The sequence below is a fragment of the Sinocyclocheilus anshuiensis genome, unplaced genomic scaffold (genome assembly GCF_001515605.1).
Source record: "Sinocyclocheilus anshuiensis isolate Anshui unplaced genomic scaffold, SAMN03320099.WGS_v1.1 scaffold415, whole genome shotgun sequence".
Taxonomy (NCBI): Eukaryota; Metazoa; Chordata; class Actinopteri; order Cypriniformes; family Cyprinidae; genus Sinocyclocheilus; species Sinocyclocheilus anshuiensis.
Genome location: NW_015552655.1, coordinates 1,337,560 through 1,352,027, shown reverse-complemented (window position 1 = coordinate 1,352,027; position 14,468 = coordinate 1,337,560). Strand labels below are relative to the sequence as shown.

At 36.9% G+C, this 14,468-nt stretch overlaps 1 protein-coding gene and 1 gene segment (V, D, J or C); one reads left to right on the top strand and one right to left on the bottom strand.

The window, feature by feature from the left end:
- The window catches only part of LOC107667225 (pleckstrin homology domain-containing family A member 4-like), a 14,792-nt gene extending 5,876 nt beyond the window's left edge, over nt 1-8,916 (top strand). Inside the window, 17 exon segments of the mRNA XM_016458845.1 lie at nt 1-70; nt 233-333; nt 408-526; nt 608-817; nt 1,001-1,148; nt 1,151-1,228; nt 1,308-1,376; nt 2,004-2,072; nt 2,853-2,933; nt 3,016-3,153; nt 3,723-3,821; nt 4,100-4,208; nt 4,290-4,345; nt 5,385-5,819; nt 6,124-6,239; nt 6,601-6,689; nt 6,980-8,916. The exon segment at nt 1-70 is cut by the window's left edge and continues 3 nt beyond it. Of these exon segments, the coding sequence (XP_016314331.1) occupies nt 1-70; nt 233-333; nt 408-526; nt 608-817; nt 1,001-1,148; nt 1,151-1,228; nt 1,308-1,376; nt 2,004-2,072; nt 2,853-2,933; nt 3,016-3,153; nt 3,723-3,821; nt 4,100-4,208; nt 4,290-4,345; nt 5,385-5,819; nt 6,124-6,239; nt 6,601-6,689; nt 6,980-7,890 (2,898 nt within the window). The 3' untranslated portion in view covers nt 7,891-8,916.
- A 1,006-nt stretch (nt 8,917-9,922) lies between these two features.
- LOC107667103 (Ig lambda chain C region-like) overlaps nt 9,923-14,468 on the bottom strand; it is a 7,935-nt gene continuing 3,389 nt past the window's right edge. The window contains 1 exon segment of the C gene segment in view: nt 9,923-10,211. Within this exon segment, the coding sequence occupies nt 10,062-10,211 (150 nt within the window).

The following is a 14,468-nucleotide window of genomic DNA, read 5'->3' as shown; positions in this document are numbered from 1 at the left end:
AGCACTGGACTGAAATTGTGGAAAAGAAGATGGTTTGTTCTCTCCAATTACTGCCTGTATTATTATAAAGGTAAAACCAGTTCTATGTGATTGTCTTATACAGCGTTTACCTAAAATTAAATGTTTTAAAGTGCAGTCATTTTCCATTTCAAACAGAATGAATTGAGTTTTCACTTTAGATACTGAAATCACTACTCTTCCCTGAAATCCCTCTCTAAACCTGTGTCTCCAGACAGCCGTGAGGAGTCTGTCCTGGGCAGTATTCCTCTTCCCAGCTACAGGATTCTATGCTGCTCCCCTAGAGAGTGCAGGAACAGGAAATATGCATTTAAGGTGAGAGCCAACGTCTTATGGATCTCCTTAAATCTAAATGTTCATATGGTCTCATTGTACACTTGCGCCTGTAGGTTGTTCATCAAGGGATGCGGCCGTACATCATGAGCGCTGAAACCCAGGAGGACATGTTGGGTTGGGTCAGGGCTCTCAGCCAATCAGCAAGCATGGAGGCTGATGACATCATCAACAGGTGAACCTGAGCTCTCAAACCAAAATCGCTCCATTTGTATGCATTCTACAATTCACTTTAATGACTCTTCTCGTACTTTAGACGCTGTGCCAGTTTTCAGGACTTCACTCAGATGGGAGATAACGCTGAAACCATGGAGCTCCAGCACACAGCCATGTTTCCAGAACGAAACGCCCAGATCGCAACAAAACTGAGCAGGGCGCGGACAGAGCCGACTCTACTGGATCAAGACATGATGGGAATTCAAATGAAGACACCAGAGCTGAGAGGAAGACATGAGAACAGACCAATGTAAATGATCTGACATGCTTCAGAATGATACAGAATGAAGGACCTTTAAAAAGGTCTTGATGGCCTTTTCTATTTAAATATAAAGGACCCATAAATTTAAGTCAAAGTCCATCAAGGTTTCTTGTGCCAAAACAGCCATAATTTACCTTTAGATGACCATTTTCTGCTCTTTCTCTCTGTCAGCGCACATGAAGCTACTGAGTATTCTCAGAGTTTGCTGAACGCAGATGAGGAACCTCTTTCCTTCCTACATCTGAAGGCAACCTTCAAGCAACCTTCACTTCCCAGAGATCAGTATGGGTCACCGTGTCACGTAATATGGGCAGAGCAGACGTTTGGCCCTTGGCTAACTGCTCGAGTGCTCCAATGTCACCCTGCATCTACACAGAGAGAGGACATCTGCTCGACAAGGTGAGAATCAAGAACATACACAAATGTGCTGATACGGTGCAAAAAACACAGTTTCTTTAACTGTCTATCTGTGTTTCAGCCAGAGTTTCCATGTTCTGTGTGCTACTGTTCCAACTACCACACGGCAGAACACATGGCAATGTGCAAGGTAAGACAAATCAGTGATAATAACGTCATGTTTTGAATCTTTCAAAGTGAATTTTCCATGCAATACAGCAAATAAAAAATTCCTCATTTGTGATTGAACATCTGTTTCTATTTCTGCAATAGAGATCTTTTAAACAGTTTGAAAAGAACAATTCTTTAACACTATCACATGGTCTCTGACATCACTGCGTGGCATATTACATGTTGCTCTAAAATGTTACAGTAGGCACATACTGCAGTTTATTAGATTTTTTCATGCTAGTTTTTTTTTCCAGCCATGATTCAGCACATAAAAGTCATTTAGAACGTAGACGTCATTGACATTGCATTTATGTTGAACAACACTCAGACATTTTCATCTCTTTGCTAAAAAAAGTTTCAACATTGCATGATTTTGAAGTTTTTCAAATCAAGATTACTGGAGCATGTTTTACAAGAAAATACTATTTCGTTTAACTCTTCATTTAATACTCTTCACTTAATTTAATACTATTTAACTTTATTTAACATTTCAAAATGTTTAAGTCAATGTGTTACTTGCCCTTTCTTTGTAATTATTTGTCAAATTTACTAGTAATTTCTGAGTGAAAATTGTTTCTACACCATTATTTACTTCCTTTTGCTCCAGGCAGGTAAATCAGACATCGTCATAGAGAGAGAAATACAACCAATCACAGATCTGGAAAACGATACAGATGTGAGTGCACTGTAATGTGTGTGTTTGTGAGAATTCATAATAAAGTTAAGAATATTTTGTACACCTTTGGGGCTTTAAATAGCCATGTTGGCGGTTACGAGATTATATTTACACAATGATTTTAAGAACATTCTTTTCAGTAATTCAAATTCTTCTTAAACGTTGTCTTGGTGACTTGAGAACTGTTGAAACTGACTATCGACTCAAGAAATGCTATTACAACATATGTGTACTTTTGACTCTTAACTACCTTCACTTGATGACTGTTACACGAGCAACATCAAACATTCAACAGTTTAAAAAAATCAGATGTTCTTAAGAAAATATTTGAGACATTTCTTATGAAATTAACATCTTCCTTAAGAACATTTTCATGAATCCACCCTAGTGTTAGTTTAGTATCCTTCATATTCTATTATAGTTTTTATTACAATTTTGAATTCGGTTTTATTTTTAAATTCTGTTTTCACTTTAATTTGAAAGTTTTAGTAATTTTGTTGTGTGTTTTTGTCATTTTTTAGTTTAAAATGGTACCATTTTTAATTTTTAACTTTAAATTGTATTAATTTAACAAATTCTATTTCAGTTGTATTAATTTTAGTACTTCAACTTAACGAAAATGAGAAATGCCAAAGCTACTAACTGAAATAGAATGCATTTGCTTTCTTTTTCATTTGACATCAATTAATGTATTTTAATAGTTTTAGTTAACTATAATAACTCTGATCCAGATGGTAGAGCTTCTGTCAGACTTTGCCTCCTTCTCTTCCTGTTGTTCAGGTGGTTCTCACTCATCTGTGTGGTTGTGATAAACTGCTGCAGTCCATCTCTATGCAGCTGGCTCAGTTACAGGCAGATAAGGTCAGATCACATACACTGAAATCATGTACTGTAGATAAAAACACCTGACATATATTCCTGCCTGCTCTCTCCTTTTCTTTAGAAAAGCATTGAGTATGCTTTAGAAATCAAATGGCTGGGGATGGAAGACGGACTTCCTGGAGAGCTGGAAGTATCCCAGAACACTTTGCTTCAGGAAGAGCTGGTTACACTCAGAGCCAGAATATGTGATTTGTCATCGGTACAGTACTGTGTGTATGTGTGTGCTAGTGTTGCATCGAAATATGGCTTAGTGAAATAAATCACAAAGGCTGTGTGCTTCAAAGTGAAGCATGGCACTGTGTTAATTTACACGCCAGCAGCTCATGATCCACCAGTGTTTTCAGCTCTGAGCTTGGGTAACTTTAACGTACATTTAGGAACGCAATGAACGCAAAATCGTAAAATATTACAGACCTACAAACAAGCAAAAAAATAATAATTTTTAGCAGAAAAATTGCAATTAGATTCTTCTCCTCAATTTGTGCAGCCCTAGTGTGTGCTTATTGTCAAGCCCTGCATATATTTTGTACAGATTTCATTTTGTTTTTGCAAATATTTAATAACTTTAGTCAGAGAAAAATGTTGACTTATGCAACAGAGATTATACAATTCAGTGCTTTTATCAGTTTGTTATATTGGCCTTTTTTAAATTATAGCCAATATGTTGATGGATTTAAATTGATCAAAAATCAGCCGATACATAATAAATATGCATAATTTCATACATGTTATTAATGCATGAATCAGACCAATGCCTCTCTTCTTCAGGAGATGGACAGATTGTGGAGTGATTATGAACGGATGGAGAGCGAGCTGTCCGTTTTCCATTCTAATCTGCAACACATCCTTCACTTTGGAACGCCACAGGTAATACACACAAACACTTAATGTGATGTTTGGACAGATCACCTGATGCTCTGCTTCTATTACTGTTCCTTTGGGTGCAACCATCAGCATACAGATACATCAATACTGTAAACTGTCAGATTACAAGCATTAAAACGGAATTTCTTTCCTGTAACTGTTTGAAATAGTGTTGCATAGTGGTTAAAGAATTTGGACCAGTTAGATTTATTTTTAGATAAATGCATCTGCTAAATGACTATTTAAATATGTTTCAATCCAAACTCCTCAACCACACACAGGAGCAGATTCAGGCACAGAGGCAGCTCTGGATGATGGAGGATATCTTGTGCGGTTTGAGGGTGAACAAGAACCGCTTTATGGCTTTATTGGGTCTACAGAGGCAGGGTGGTGAGTAAATGTATCAGTCTGTGTCAAAGTGCATTCATTTAAGCATGTATACGTAAATAATTTTCTCTTTCTATCCTACAGCTCCTCAGCCAAAACCTGTTTCCTACTTTGAGGGCGAGTTAGGAGGTCTCAACATGGTAATAAGATGCACTTCACTCCATTTTCAGAAAGTTAAAAGCCATGTCACCTCAAATCACCAATTCCTGATAAAAATGAATAACTTTCAGTAGCTTAATCATTGTCATTTTTTAATTGAACCAGGAAACGTCTGTTTACCAGCTCTGAGTCTTAACTAGCACACCACATTACTGCTAAATTGATACCAAATCTCCTATGGAGCAACTTGTGGTTAAAGGCACAAATGCACAATCATGAGGGATTGCAAAATGTATTCTTTAACCACATAACTGGATGAATAAAAATAAAAGAGATAGGCTATATAAGTGTCATAATATAATGAGAAAATAAATGTAGTTTCGTTTAGTTTATTTTATTTTTTTAATTAAAATTATACATCAGTTTAATGAATTATATTCATTTTTTTTAATTTAATCATGGACATTTTATTAAGATACTGAACTGAATCAGCACAGACCTACTGATTAGCCTGAAAATATAGCCATTTTATACTAATGTTCTGAGTATAAATATACATAAATAAGAATAAATATACATATTCATATTTTGAAAATATTCAACTATGAGCATTTTACTGACAGCAGAAGTCATAAGGGAGAGCTTGGGGTCCATTAAAGATTTAAGCAATAAGTAAATAAATAAATGAAATTAAATTGTATTAGCTTGAATGTATTAATTTGAATAAATATTAAATTAATAATACTTTAACACATTTAACATGGTTTAATTCTGCTTTCTAACGACTGAAAGAATTAGAAATACTATGCTAAAGTGCTTTACTAATAAATTTGCATTCTATTGCATTGGAAATGTTTCTTTCTAGGTTTATACATCCAATATTAATGCTAAAAGTGGGTAGAAAAAACAACAACAGCAACTGTCAACTTGGAAAGTAAATAGTAATAGATAATATATTAATAATTTACCACTATATTTTAGGAAAGGGGTCCCTCACAAAGGGTTCATCATATTTAGGGGTCCTTAGCATTAAAAAGTTTGATTTAAAGATGAAATCTTTCTTTTTCTCTCATGTAAAAGGATTGTATGACCGAAGTGGAGCAGCAGGAGTACATGAAGATTCACCAGAGTTACAAGAAATGGGCCCAAGAGAGTCCTGCCAATGACAGCATGACGAGTGCTGAACATGAAGCCTTACATGAACCACTGCATCTGACACGTGTTGTGACGTCTACACTTCCGACATCACTAATTGCAGAGCGCATTTTTGTGGACGACCCCTATCCTGAGTCGCCCGAACAAATCACGCTGCAGTCAGGACTGAGGAACAGCCAGACGAGAGCAGCAAAGAAACCCAGCAGAACTCTGCATGAGATGACTGACAAAAACAGACACTTACACTGGGCCGAAGGACCAGAAGAGATGCAACAAAAGAAACCGGCTCAAAATCACAACAGCAGTGCCAGAGAGAAGGCACTGGCTGACAGAAAGGTCTGGACACACCATCAGCAAAAGGTGAGATTCAGCATATTAGAATGATTTCTGAAAGATCAAGTGACACTGAAGACTGCTGAAAATTCAGCGTTGTATCACAGGAATAAATTACATTTTAAAATATATTCAAACAGAAAACAGTTATTTTAAGTTGCAGTAATATTTCACAGTAATGTAAATGTGTTGATGCACAACCATGTGGAAAGAGATGGGATAACCCAGAGCCTGCTGGAAAATGTAGTGAAATTGCAAGCAAAATGACCCAGAGTGCAATCAATATAAACATGGATGACTATGTGCATGTGTGCATGAATGCATGTTACAGCTCGAGCCTGGAGCCTTGTGCCTTACAAACTCTGAGTCTGACTGTGACGCTGCCATGAGCTCTCAGAAACGTCAAACTAAACCCAGACACACGGATAAAAGAGACAGAAGCATGAGGTATGGACATTTATACAATCTACAGCCAAACAATTCAGTTAAAATTAAAAAAAGTTAAATTGACATTAATAAAAGATATAGTTGCATGAATACAAATACTCAATGCATGCTTTTAAAGTTGCACTCAATCTTTAATTTCTCTGTGCACTGTATGCCATGCATGTTAGTTGGCTGTGCGTGTCTTTACATTTCTAGCTTTATGCATTAATTGCTTTTGAGAAACACCACATGTTAAATTAGTCTGAGTTTTGTTTTCAGTTAGCAGAACAACTTATTCTTTCTACAGTTGTTCAGCCTCAAACATTCAGTTCCACCCTTGTTGATACTATGCTTTTCTGAAATATTCACTCTCTTCTTTCAGTGCTGCCAGAGAGCAGATAGACGACATTCATCCCTTGAAACTCATTACAGCCAGTGAAAAGGAGACAGATATCCAGAAGTACACAGCAGGTACATGCATTTGCTGAGTATTCAGTCATGCATGCATGTGCATTTTACTATGAAACATTCAGATGGATGGACACAAGGAAAACTCTAAATAATACTAACACGTAGCCTTTTAACTATGTAATATATTATTTGAAGTCCTTTCTGCATCTTTTGTATCACCAAATGCAATTGCATTAAAATTGGCAATGGACAAAAGATTTCACCTCAATGCATAGACATGCAATGAGTGCATTTATGTATCAGTGATTGTTTTATAATATAATTCTGTCATGTTTATCTTCTTTTTCCAGATTCTGCTGTTGTACACTTGAGCAACGGCTACAGCGGTGATAGATGCAAATTTAAAAGCCACAGCACTGAGTCGGCCAACCCAATAATGCCTCAATATAGTGACGCAAATGCGCACAATGAATTAAAGGACAAAACATCACAACAATCATCTCGCAATGACATCATTGTCATAGAAAGCCACTCCATCAATCATATTTCAACTCTTACAGTGTTTAAGGGACATCAGGAAAACAATCAAACACACAAACCTCATAAAAAGAACAGAAGTTCTGACCGACAAAAGTATTCAGTCTCCACTAACATGAAATCTGAGTGTTTTCTGTCAAATAACCGACAGTGCGAGTTAGTCCCGGTTTACGGCCATGACACAAAACTTCAAGAATCTCTCCCTCCAGTGGAAAATCAACAACCAGACCAGGGAACCAATCAAACACTTGATATACCAGAGGGAGGAGGCTGTGGGTGGAGCCAAAGTCCCAAAACAACATTGGAAATGGCACAAGCTAATAGAATAAAAGAAATGCCCAATCAATCACCAGACACTCAACCAATCACATCGTCTGACAATCAATTGACACCCACTTCTGACCAATCCAAACCAGAGCTATGCATTTATGAGGAAATCCAGTTTAGTTCATCAGCAGATGTTGAAGAGAATCAGAAGAATCAAACCAGTGGAGACGAAACACAACCATTAAACCTCGCAGTAAACGAATCTGGACCGTCTCACACTGAGGTCAATGGGGAGTACAGTACAAAAAATACAGAGAAAAGTCAACCAGGATGTGATATTATGTGCAAGAGAGGGAAAAAGCAGAACGTTTACAGCTCTTTAATGAAAAGCTCAGTAATAAACCATCATGTCCAGGACTGCCGGCCACGGATAACCGTGGTCAGCACCAGCCTGTAGACTAGAGAGAACCTGCAGAAAGTGCGAGTGAAAGAGGCAATAAAACACAAAAAAGAGGGAAGAGTTGGAATATCTTAAGTGGATAGAAAGTAAATGGTAAGATAAAAGTATTAAATAGGGAATTGAATCCTTGTTGCCTTCAGAAAAGCTTCGATCCTTAATGGAATATAATTATATGCTGATCTGTGTGTGGAGATCCTGTCTGATTAGGGATGAAGAAAACTATTTAATGTGAAACTCATAAACTGCAGTTTTAGTTGAGAATGGGTGACATTGGTGCTGATTAAACACTGTGGTCATTTTTGTGTTATTTAGCAACTGTCATGAGAAGAATTCATCATTTTTATACATGCACACTAAATTTATTTGACTACCAAGATAATACCTCTAACTGCATACAAACTCTTAAGGTTATTAATTGACCTGGAAATACTGTATTACGTACATTTCTAGATGTGCATTAATCAGTTTTCAGCTTTGTGATTTGTTTGACCAATGATAGTCTCATATTGTAAACACATCTGTGGCTTATTAATAGCATTCTGTGATTTTGCCAAGTACAACAATGTTCCTGGATCATCAACATCCTTGTTCGACTTCCTATAAACAGACAGATTTTAAGGTTATCATCAGTTTCCTCTAGTTAAAGATTAAGACTGTTTACCTTACAGAAATATTGGTCCAGAAGCAAAATAAAAGTTGTTGATCCAGGAAAATGTTCTGCATGGCAAAAGTCATAATAATATTAGAAGTGATTTATTAAAAGAACTTTGTACTTTCATTGCAGTGTTATGTGATGTTGTTTTTGTTGTTATCTAATTAAATCATCTCATATTTAGATCCCGCATATTTATTTATTATTGTATTTAACAACAGCAAACCCAGAGAGTCACTATGCTAACATGTAAATCTAAAACTCTGATCTAGATATAATATAGGGCCTATGATATGCATAGGAAACCCAATTCTGAAAAATGTAAGTTTTGTATTCATTTACTCACCCTCATGTTGCTCCAGACCCATATATATGACGTACTTTCTTCTGTGGAACACAAAATATGTTTAGCAGAATGTCCAAGCTGCTCCTTTTCAATAAAAACGCCACTGGTTAACGTTACGTGACTAACGACTGCCATGGTCCAGAACTGAAAAAGGTTCAGTAAATTACTTTCTGAAGGCATGTGTGAGGAACACACCGAAATTTAAGTCTTAAAATCTCCTAGCGCGTTATTGTAAACATATATCAAACAAATTCGCTGTGAGCAAAGTGACATTTCTGATTAAACAAACTCTGATTTGAGATTTTGAATAACACTCATGACTGTTTTGATTCATCTCGGTGACTCGACTCGCTTTCGAATCTGTTCACTGAGGAAATTCGTTCAGAATCCTTCACTGATTCGTTAAGTGATTCCTTCTGCAGGTTATGTCGTTACGACAGTTGAGCTCAGTTGATTCACTAATGAGATGATTCATTCAGAAAGCACTAACAAGCTTTCCAAAGAAATAAGTTAGCGAAAAAGACTTTTCCTGACCACACAGCACGTTTACTAAATGTTATTTTTTTCTCAAATATATGTCTATATTTCTATGTACTTTATGTTTTCTTATTTTATTTCTTTTCTTGCTCAATTATTGTCCACAAGACTGTACAGACTAATAGAATGTATAATTATTATAAATTAATAATATTCTTTTGGTTTAATCTAGTTTTTACACATTTTTATAAATTATTAGATGATGGCAAGCTTTTCTCTCTATTAGTCAAACTCATTTCACAGAATAACGAGTCAAACTGTGAAACTGAATGTTAAAATCATATTTGCATTTGTGATTGTGTTCCTCTGAGAATAGAGAAGATGTTGTTCCATCATGTACTGTATATGCAGGTGTTTTCATGGTCCACTGACTTAAGTTTATTTATAATATGTGAGCTAAACCCCTGATTCAATGAAAGACCTGAAACAAGAATGACAAAAAAGGGACACAAAGTCACAATTATATTTTATTTAATGACTGAATTTTAATCAAATCACACATACAGGCTTGAATGAAATGCACAAAGCAGAGCAGATGCAGATGCGAGCGACTGAAGCTGGATGTGGAGAATGAAGGAGTCGCTCATGTGCTGTTAGTCTCCATGTGAGACATGAGTGAGAAGAGCAGCAGATCTACTCTGAACACTGCTGTCTCGTCACGTGTCCAGTGAGCGCAGGCTGGCCGCTCCGTGTGGCCTCACAGCTCACTGAGACGCTCTCCATCCACTCCTGCTCAGAGAGAGTCAGGCTGCTGCTCCAGCTGTACAGACCGTCCTTCTCCAGGAGCCCAGCGCTGCTCTCCTGAGACCTGCTGCTCCCGTCCACCTTCCAGCTCAGGCTCCAGTCTGACGGGAAGCCCTTGCTGGCCACACACACCAGTGTCGCTGTCTTCTTTGAGGAGATCTCTGCACTGGAGGGCGGCAGGACGCTCACTTTAGGACGAGTGACGCCTGACAAACACACAACAGTCAACTCAGTGAAGAAGAAAGCATTTCTCTCCTTTCAAGTTTATAAAAAATATATGAAAAATTAATACAGTGATTTACAGTGACAGTAATTTTTGCACCATTAAACTTCAAGTCACCTGAATTATTTTTTACAAAGCCTGTGATCAGCAAAAAAATAATGAAAGTTTGGTCAAATATATTGATTTGAAGAGTCATTTTCATTATTAATTTCAATGTTACTTTAATTAATAACATTTGGGTACAAAATTTTATTTAAAAAGAAAGAAAATAAAAAAAAATGTCTGGCATGTCTACTATAACTTTAAAAACCTTTAAAAAAATCTTATACAAATATTAACAAAAATTAAATTAAACAACCATAATTTCCACTTTGAAGATATTTGCAGGTTTTACTTAAAAATCAACACACTAATCTGAAAATTCAAGTTTTTAATTATCTTATTTTCAAGTAAAACCAAAGTGGTGCCAAAATGAAAACCTAATGTAAATTTTATTTCAATGCATTTAAAATTTAATTATCAATAATTATCAAGTTGAAATAACAGAAATGATTGCAGTTCACTGGATGACTCTGTAAATAAAATTAAATAAAAATAAAAATTTAAAATAAAATTAAAATGAATAAAATTCATCCTTTCTATAGCAACAAAGTGTTTAATAGTCAGTTGTTGTATTAATAATATTAAATGATGATTTACTTACTGCCAACATCCAGTTTGGTGCCGCTGCCAAAAGTGACCCATAGTGATAGAAACTAATAGAGCAGCTGAACAAAAACCTCCTGAACACTTCACTAACTGCACAAACACACATCAGCTGAGTCTCCAACAAACACATCCACTCACAGCAGACATTACCTTACTTTACGTGATTTATGCAGTCTGTATCATTAATAAAGAATGAAACTGAATTTATAGTGTTAATATGCATATATCATGCATGACACAACTCACAATCAAACTCATTGATTCAGTGATTGACAGAGACACGTGTGTGTGATGATCCTCGTGTCTGTTAAAAACCTGCAGGAACATCTATGGATTTGACATAAATTTAGAAATTAACAGTCATGTTTCTATCCAACTACAGTCAAAAATATTCTCAAAGTCTCTCAGGAGAGAGTCAGGATAATATAGTAAAGTTGGTATTGGCAGATTTATTCAAAAGTGAATGATCTGATTCAATTTATAACAACCTGGCTATTAGAAAATGTAATATTATGAAAAATATTCATTTTTTCTCATTTCAGTAATTGTATTTTGTGTCTGTTATTGAGCGACTGTCTTCAGGTAAATGATAGTTAGTGTGTTCTTCCAAAACAAATAAATTGTTATTCATCTATGGCACAAAAGCAACAAGAACTAATATAAAACATAAAAAGTGCATCAGTCCATGCAGTGCATCAGTCCAAAAGAAGTGAAAAAAAAGCCACCAACAAAGGTCTTCTGTAGAAAATCGATGCGTTTTTGTAAGAAAAATAGCCGACGAAAATCATCCGCCCAGAACTGCTTCTGTTTACAACAGTGAGCGCAAGCTAGATTAAATTTATTAATACGTTTTAAATATGTTTTTTTTCTTACAAAAAAAAATTCTTTTCTTAATGTTTCTCTAATTATACTGCTGGTCTCGTCAGACCAGAGGAGAACGGCAGACTATTTCGACACACTATTTCCCTGTTTAATACTGTAAAGCTGCTTTGACTGAATCTGCATTGTAAAAAGCGCTATATAAATAACGGTGACTTGACTTGACTTATATTAATAAAGGATTATATTAAAATGTGAACTCATTAAATATTTTCTCCGTGAAACAGCACATTAAACCAGCTTAAACCTGTTGACATTCTCAAGCATTTGCATAGAGAGTGTGTTTTACATGAGCGACACACACTTCAGTGCTCTGCATGTGTTTATAACTCTGACAAACATCAAACATGATCAACAATTGATTTCACTATAAACTATAACCGACAAAAATGACTTTTATATCCATATTGATCTGGACACTGGCAGTACTATGTCGAGGTTTGTGTCAGTAAAGATTACACACATTATTTACTTGTTATTTTTATGTGTTGTGAAGATTTATGGTTGTAAACATGTTTATGATGTCTCATATTTCTCATTTGACAGAATCTATTGGGCAGGTGACAGTGACTCAAACTCCCTCAGTGCTGCTCGCTCAAACTGGACACTCAGTCACTGTAACCTGTACATTTAGCATTAATCCTACCTGCTGTTGTAGTGGAAAACAGTGTCTCAGCTGGTACTTACAGAAACCTGGAGAAGCTCCTAAACTCCTGAGTTATGGAACAAGCAGCCGTCAGTCAGGAACTCCATCTAGATTCAGTGGCAGTGGATCTAACAGTGATTTCACTCTGACCATCAGTGGAGTCCAGACTGAAGATGCTGGATATTATTACTGTCAGAGTTTTCATTGTAGAACAAATTCTGGTGGTTCTTGTGTGGGTGATTATGTATTCACACAGTGATAAAGAGTTGTACAAAAACCTCCGTCAGTCAGAGTCACAGTGATGAACTGATGCTGCAGCTGCTCAAACACTAACACTCACTGAACAGTGAACAAACATGATTATAGTCCAGCAGTCAGAAAAATTGGTTCATCTAGGAGACAAATTTACCATCACAAACTACAGGACAATAGACTATAGACCATAAGAACACCACCATTTCCACCATCTCAAAATCTGTCCAGTTATGTATGAATCTACAAGTGAGGAGTCTCAACCCTCATCATTACAGTCCATTAAGTTCATTCATAAGCTGTGTAAGTCTTATAAAGCTACCACTACCAACTTCTTAACTGTCTCATCACTGCATGAGCAGAAGTGAAACTGATCCAGTTCAGAGTGTTGAACCGATCAAACAGTGAAACTGTGAGTTTGAGCTGAAAATCAGATTTGCATTGGCAGCTTTAGTGATTCTGATCGTCTCAGAATAGAGCAGCTCCGTCTCCAGAGACCATGTTCAAACCCCAAGAGCTTCAGTTCACATTTACTGCTAAACGCAGCTGTTCTCAACTCTTACAATCCATCAACAGCAGCTGAAACTTTAGTGAAGGAAGGACACACTGATCAATGATGCAGTCGAACACAAATGTAAGGCGTTCAGAAGCTTTATTGAATGAACAGCAATGGCAGCACATTGAAAGACTGCTTGAGTATTGAGCTGTAAATCAGGTGACTGCTGTGAATCCTGCTGCTCTTCACTGGAGAAACATCAGCACTCGGAGCTCTTGAGGAACGAGGTCTCGTGATCAGCTCCGTCATGTGTTACTCTGCAGACGAAGCGCTCGCCGTCTTCCCAGCGTGCTTTGCTGAGGCTCAGGACGCTGCTGCGGCTGTAGCGTCCGTCCCGCTCGCTCTCTGCGCTGGTCTGAACCCCCTCGGTGACCTCTGACCCGTCCAGCGTCCAGCTCACCTGCGCCCCCTGTGGAGAGTAAGAGCTGAGCAGGCAGAGCAGTGCGGCTGAGTCTCCAGAGATCTGCAGAGAAGAGGGAGGCAGCAGAGACACGGAGGGCTTCACTGCGGGACCAGCTGAAACACACAAACACACACAACACTCACTTCTTCACATCTGCAGCTACAATCTTCACTGGAGCAGACGTGATAATGCAGCCAAAATCACAATCACTTCATCATTTTACTGTATTTCCACATCTCTGCTTTCATTCATGTTCCACAAACATCCTGAGTTATGTTTGAAAATATTCTTCATTAGCTAAATTATTATTTACTCTTATAAAATGGAGACTGTAAAAAATGATCGTAATTTTAATGGTAAAGGACTGTAAAAGTGCTACAGTAAAAACTTCTACTTCTACAGTAAGTTCTCTACTATATACGATGGAAAAAAAAAACATTATTATTGCATGAAGGCTGAAATAAACTGATCCAGTTCAGAGCGTTTAACCGATCAAACAGTGAAACTGTGAGTTTGAGCTGAAAATCAGATTTGCATTGGCAGCTTTAGTGATTCTGATCATCTCAGAATAGAGCAGCTCCGTCTCCAAAGACCATGTTCAAACCCCAAGAGCTTCAGTTCACGTTTAC